This window comes from Colossoma macropomum, unplaced genomic scaffold (assembly GCF_904425465.1).
Source record: "Colossoma macropomum unplaced genomic scaffold, Colossoma_macropomum, whole genome shotgun sequence".
In the NCBI taxonomy this organism is placed as follows: Eukaryota; Metazoa; Chordata; class Actinopteri; order Characiformes; family Serrasalmidae; genus Colossoma; species Colossoma macropomum.
In genome coordinates this window covers 15,300,037-15,307,584 of record NW_023494810.1, presented here as the reverse complement: position 1 = coordinate 15,307,584, position 7,548 = coordinate 15,300,037, and the positions used below count along the sequence as shown (strand labels likewise).

The window sequence follows — 7,548 nt, the reverse complement described above, 5'->3', positions numbered from 1 at the left end:
TATACACTTACACATACACATACACACACACATACAGTTCACTCTAAACTAAACACACTGACTCGTTCTTCTCTTTTCTTTTTAAACACATTTATATCCCAGTTCAGCCTCAGCAGTCTCAGATGGATCTCTGATGTCGTGGTTTCAGGAGTGAAGTATGTCATAACTTTACTGACCCATATGGAAAAAATATATATATGTATATATATATATATATATATATATATATATATATATATATATATATATATATACATATTTTTTCCATATGGGTGCTGTTTTCATACTATTTTCAATTGTATTTGATAAAAACATTTACGTACATTTCCTTTTGTCTATGTGTAATATTTCCCCATACATTTTAAAATAAATGTGTTTTAAAATATATTTGGTTAATATGGCAAAATATTGAAATACATTTTAGCATTTAGAATGTATTTCAGCATGGACTGCAGTGTGTTTGAAATGCGTTTCAAATATGTATAAATACATATTCATATATATATATATATATATATATATATATATATATATATATATATATATTCCATATGGGATCATGTTTTTGTTTAATTGTGTTGATTTATTTATGTTTGATGACAACACAGGCTAATGGAGAGCAGCAGGTCAGATGTGACGGAGTGGACGTGAGTGTCTGGGAAGGCTGATGATGTTCCTCAGACTCCACCATACTCGCACCGGGAGGTTCCTCTGGAAGCTCTGCACTACTTCTTCCCGAATCTCTGTGGAACAGCCATGCTCCAGATCTGCCCAGGGACCGTCTCCCAGTCTCGGGACTGTATCCTCTCCTCTGCAGGAGAGTCTCCTCGAGCACCACGACCAAACCTGCAGGACGGCGAGTAGACAGATGTTTACAGAAGATCAGAACCGAGCAGTGGTGGACAAAGTACACAAATCATGTACTTGACTTAAAGTAGAAATACCCAAGGTAAAATATTACTCCAGTAAAAGTAGAAGTCCTCCTTTAGACCTCCACTTGAGTAAAAGTACAAAAGTATTTGCCTTCAGATGTACTTAAGTATCAAAAGTGAAAGTACTAAAGATCAATTATGGCTCTAATGTCCTATTATCATTTTTGTAACAAGACTCTTGCTTTATCAACTAATTTTAGGTGAAAATACTCTAGTGTCACACTCAGAACACCAATATTTTAATAGAATGTCATTAATTAGTCTGACGCTGACATCTATTAAAATTATCATAAACACAAAACACTGAATGCAAACAGTTTCCATTAGGTAGAACCAAGTGGCTATGAAATAACTATTTGCAAACAAGCAAAGTTTCGGTTTAAGATTTATTTGCTACTTAGTTACAAGTTTACATTTAATAAAAACTTGCTTTAAACACAGGTTCACAAATGTGTTTTCCTTTACTATATTGCATCTGTAGGTCTATGTTCATAAACATAAACTAGCCAGAACAAATTTACTATAAAATGAAATAGTGTTTGTATAAATTTAGAAAAAAAGACACATGCCAGTCACAACTGCATACATGTACATATTTCTATATTGTGGTCTATTTACACACAGTTATGTTAGAGACAGGAGTTTGTGTAGGAATAGACACTCCCAAAATTTTACGCTACTGCACTGACGTTGAACCATATGCTTTCACTGGGTAGCTTTGTCCAACAGGTCAAAACAAGCTCAAAACAAAGTGCGCACTGTGCCCTGATTGGTGTTCTTGCTTCGCGCTTCTTTCGTTTTGACGTTATGTTTTTATGCACACATAAACCAAAAGGAACGACAGATTTCGCATTATGTAGTGGAGTGAAAAGTAAGATATTTGACTTGGAAATGTAGTAGGGTGAAAGTAAAAAGTCTCAAAAATGGAAATACTTCAGTAAAGTACAAATACACGAAAAAACTACTTAAGTACAGTAACGAATTACATTTACTTTGTTACTGTCCACCACTTGGACCAAGACATGGTTTCAGATCAGAGTCCTGACTGCACGTTTACATGCATTGGATTATTAATCTGTTAACAATCCAACTAATAGTTTAGTAGATTGAGGCCATTTGGAATACAGTTTCTATCTGATTGAACGAGGTGAGTAATCCTGTAAATAATTCGTTAAATAGAATAATAATAGTCGTGGAAACGCCTGGATCCGATCAATTGTTTGCAATTGTTTATGACTTGATATGGCCGTGTGGTTGGTGAGGCACAGAGAACCTGCTGATGTGATTGTTTTTCCTCCGGTTTTGTATTAGGCTTATTTCATTTATATCGTCTATTCAGTGGATCTTAACTTTATGTAGTAGTTATTTATTTACAATGATGGTTATTGCTTTGTAGGTAAATTATAGCATCCCTTAATCTGTGTAGATATTCATAATTGATTAACGTCAGCACCTTACACAAACCTGAAGTTAGCTTCTTATTTGCCAGCTTCTTCTTCGAATTGTCCCGTCCCACCTTAAATGGTGCAGCTTCAGGCACCAGAAAGTTACTGCTGCACTATTTAAGGTGGAACGGGAAAATTCGAAGAAGCAGCTGGCGAACAGGAAGCATTTAGCTTTGTCCTTCTTACTGTATTTTCTTTTTTCTGGTATTTTATTTTTATATGTATTAAGATTAGAAGTGATTCACACATTGATGGATTTGCTGATGTTTCTACCGGAGCTCGCGCTAAACTCGGTTTTTTATCGTCAGGTGCAGACTAAATACTTTTCTGCTGGTCTGGACAGCTAATTAGCACAATCAGTTATTAAAGAAATAAAAGCTACAGAGAATAGTTTGGTTTAGTTTATAATAGTTTATAAATGCTTAAACATTTTAAATGTAAAAGAATACAATCATTTCCTGAACACAGAACAACATAAAACATTTTAACACCGCTGTTATATTTTTAAGAGCTTTTAAACTCGAGTTATAGGAGTTTAAAAGGGCGCCTCATGTATGTTCATGACATCAGTGAGCGCGAACAGCCAATGAGCTGCTCCGCTCGCCAAACAATCACGCTCTAGCAGTAATGCCCGCCTTCTGCTGCCCAAAACCCGTTTACTGTGGAAAAAATGAAATATATTGGTGAGTTTTCTTTGGCGAGTGATTAGAAACTATTTTATTTTTTCTTTTTTTAGCCGTTGAGCGCCATTTACTCCCATTCATCGAGGACTCACTCGCGGGGGCCCTCTGCTGTTTAGCAGTCCTGTTTTTGATATAACGGGGGGAATAGGGAGTGGCCAGGCTCCTCATAAACCGGCTCTGGTCTTACTCTGACTAAGCTCACGTGATGCTAGTTGTCATGGTAACGTTTACCTTAAGCGGTTCTCTACGCATGCGTGTAATTTTGGATCAGCTTACTTGTAGTGCGCATGTAAACGAGATTTTCAATCAGATTGTTGAGTAGAGACATATGGAAAAAAGCATACATTCCAAACGTGTTTATCAGTTTATCAAATATATTTAAATATATTTTTGCAATGTATGAAAATTGTAAATGAATGTGTTTGTTATGTATACATACACACACATATATATATATATATACACACACATATAAAATGTATTTATTTGTTATTATATATATATATATATATATATATATATATATATATATATATATATATATATATATATACTTGTTATTATATGTGTTCAGCTGTGTGTAGTTGTAATAACTAAACGGTACTGACGTCCGTGATCTGCATTGTTCTTTACATGTACGTAAGCAGTAAGACACTCACACACAATGTATTTCAAATAAGCAAGATATCAAATCATAACTGCATATAAATTCATTTCAAAAGGTATCAAAGAGTAAAGTGCATTAGACAGGATTTTGGCTATTTTCATACATTTTTAAATGGACAGCAGGGTAAGCTATCCTCCATCCACTGTGCTAGCCGTTTTGTCAGCTACCCGCTAAAAAAAACAACAGAGAACATTTATAGTCTCTGCTGGTTTCTCATGGTGTCCTATAGTCTCTAATAGTGTTCTGTGTTTTCAGTGAGTCAGTGCACGCACAGGTACACACATACACATTCACACACTCCCGCGCACGCATGCGAACACACCCGCTAGCCCGCACGTGCACATGCACGCACGCACATACACGTGCAGGCACGCACGCACACATACACAAACCTCTGGGGCTGGTGGAGAACGGAGGGGTTCCTAGTTTGTCTCTGAGAACCCTGGAGCAGAGAACGCAGCACTGTGGTCAGCAGACGATCTTCAAGAACTCGACCCACCTCCTCCTCACTGACCTTCAGCAGACACCACAGATGAGACAGACGTGTTTATTAACGATTCATACAAACATAAACAATATTATAATAGTTATCACTGAGAGGGCGATTTAAAATGAATAAACTCAGTGTTTATGAATTTTAATGTCTGTTAACAAGATAAACAATCCAATTTCTGTGATCCTTAAAATCAGCTTCACTGCAAATGAAGCCAAAATTGTGTTGTTGGTGAAAATTGTCTTAAATTCAGTCTGAAATGAAATGCGTCTCATTATGAGATTGTTGTGAGAATATTTTAGGATGAAATGACTGACTTTAGACTTTTTTTTTTGTTTTAAGTTTGTTTACGTAGAGAAATTATCTGTTTGTTCTGACAGATTTGAATAAAGTTCTTAAAATGTAAATTTATCTGCTGAGAGAATCAGACACTTTCACAAGTTAAAATAACACAGATAAATTAGATCCTATAATATTCTCACAACAATCTTAAAATGAGAAATATTCAGACTAGATTTAAGATCATTTCACTTGTAAATTTGGGGACTGTCCAGGCTGAAGGTCAGTCCAGTGTAGATCTTACCAGGTTCTCAGCTACATTCTCCTCAGAGTCCACAGCCAGGCGCAGGTTGGGCTCTAGAACTTCTCCCTCCTGGATGGAGTGACCCATCCCAGTCACGGCCAGCAGCATGCTGACCAGAACGAACCACATGCTCGCTTCCATTCTGTTCATCACCTTCTACAAGAGACTGACCCTCAGATGGTAAATGGAATAGTACCGGACAGTCTGAGCTGAGGCGTGAGTGCTGTCTGGACAGTGGAGACGTCTGTATTTATACTCCTGCATCCCCCGAGTCCACAGCTCCACAGAAGGTCTACGGTGCTCCAGGGTTTATCTGAGAAGCACTTAGTGTTTGTGAGGAATCTCCTGAGGAACTGGATTACTGACCATACGAAGGGATAAAAGCATAAACACAGAGTTATTAAAGCTGTAAACTCCACTAATGGGCGAGCTGAGTGACTAAAGTCTCTGGAGTTTTGATAAAGTGAGAAGATGAGAAAGAAAAGGATTAGAAATGATTCATTAAACACCTGAATTTTCAGCGTCACTGTGACTCTCAGAAGTTAGCATCCCACCTGGGATCCCCACTCACATCAAACGTATCATTTTGTTTAGAAGAATAAAAAGAATGAATGCTTAATAAAATTTAATAAGAGACTAAATAAACTTGTAAACAAAACAAAGACGACTAAATCACCAGCAGGTTCACTTATATATATTCCAAAAAGAGATGGTGTGAGAAGCAAATAAAAACAGAAAGCAGTGATTGTAAAACTGTGTTTTAACAAAAAACACAACACTAAGATACTGAATGTTTTACCTTATTAACCTTGTAATTGATGGTTAAGGCTCACCACAAAAAAGTATTTGTGAATAATCCAGTAGTTTAAGAACAGCATTTCTCACTGAGTGACTGAACAATTTAGATATTTCACCCTCTACCGTGACTTATATCATCAAAAGATTCAGAGAATCCAGAAAAAATCTCTGTGCATAAAGGAACAAGCCAAAAACCATAACTGTCCTTTGACCCCTCAGACAGCACTGCATTAAAAACGAGTATGTTTCTGTGATGTCACTACGTGGTTTGGGGAAAACTTTAACAAACTGTTGCCAAAAAAAACACAGTTTGTTGCTGCATCCACAAATGCAGGTTAAGACTGTACTCTGTACAGTGGAAGTCACATATCAACAACAACCAGAAACGCTGCCGACTTCTCTGGGCTTGAGCTCATCTGATTTCAACTGATGCTCAATGGAAACGTGTACTGTGGTTTCATGAGTCGACTTTTCAGATTGTTTATGGCAATAATGTATGTTGTGTTCTTCGGACCAAAGGAGAAAAGGACCATCCAGATTATTACCAGCATAAAAATATTGTGTTTTTGTACTGTTTTGGACTTAACACAGGTCAAACTGAATTTACTAATCACTGTTTTTTTTCTGTTTTTTAATAGAGACAGATTTTTAGAGCTAGATAGATAGATAGATAGATAGATAGATCAATTCATAATATAGACACACCGAAAACATCAGCAGAGTGGAGAATACAGTGCCCGATCAGTGAAAGTAGTGAGAGCTGACATGTTTATCTCTCTGTGCTGCAGTGACGTTTATCCACAGGATCAGAATCTCCCGCCTTAACAACACAGTCAACATTCAATTAATCACCACAGCAACCAGTAGCATTAAGGATTTAAAAGCTTAGAACATTTCCAGGAAGAGAATAAATTCAGATACAGACCAGCAGTTCAGCTCAGATGTGTGAGAAGCTCAATAATGTGATTGTGATTAACTCAGTAACTGTAATGTGTTTATAATAATTCACACTCTAATGTGTTTCTTCATTACAGAAAAAGTAATTATGTTACTGTAACACATATAGCATCACTGTCAGCACCTTCAGGGAACACTGAAAATATCTGAGAGCTAGATGTGCTGACATTTACTCTTTTTCTCTTTTATTATAAATCAAAACCTCCAGTGGGGACAGATGAAGATGATCCATAAATCTGCAGCGATGGTGAATCCACACAGTGTAGTCTAACATCTCAGACTGACTTAACAGTAACATTCATGATAAATATATTTACATACATTTATGTTTGTCTGTGTGTAATATTTCCTCATACATTTTAAAATAACTGTATTTAAAACCTATTTGGTTAATTTGGTAATATATTCCCAAGTACATTTAAGTGTTTGGAATGTTTTTTAGCATGGACTGCAATGTGTTTATAATGTATTTCAAATATATATAATATTTGTCCATATAATTTTTTTCCATATGGGTTTTAAGTGAAGTTATGTGAGTTAAATCACAGAAAAAAGAAAGTTATGGAAAATAATTGATTTTCAGCACAACAGTTCATTCATTAAGTTTCTCTTGATGTATCTCACATGATACATCTGTTTATTTATTTACAGTTTACAGTAAAACAGTCAGTCAGTCAGAAATAAATACCTGATTGGTCAAAGAGGGAAAACGACCTACAGCCAGTTCCTTCATGCATCTAATGTCAGATTGTCCAGCAATGTCCATGCACACATCACCAATACATCAGTTTCCTCTGCATCGCCTGCGCAAAGGTTCTCCCAGATTAACATGATACTCACTCAATATTTCATTTCAGTGAATTTCGTTTATCCCCTTCATTCAGTTCAAACACAAATAACACGCATAAGACTGATGCTGTTACTGCGCGTGGATTCTGATAAAGACTTTATATTGTATTTTACAGAATTACATTAAACATGGTTCACAAT

The 7,548-nt window shown here is 36.1% G+C and overlaps 1 protein-coding gene across 1 annotated transcript; it reads right to left on the bottom strand.

Annotated features, from left to right (window-relative positions):
* Positions 1-554: 554 nt before the first annotated feature.
* Positions 555-5,003, bottom strand: npffl (neuropeptide FF-amide peptide precursor like). Its single transcript, XM_036559759.1, has 3 exons — positions 4,804-5,003; positions 4,120-4,241; positions 555-846 (listed from the first exon to the last, which is right to left on the bottom strand). Exons 1-3 carry the CDS (start codon positions 4,951-4,953, stop codon positions 726-728), a joined length of 393 nt encoding a protein of 130 aa, XP_036415652.1. The 5' UTR covers positions 4,954-5,003; the 3' UTR covers positions 555-725.
* Between the last annotated feature and the right edge of the window lie 2,545 nt (positions 5,004-7,548).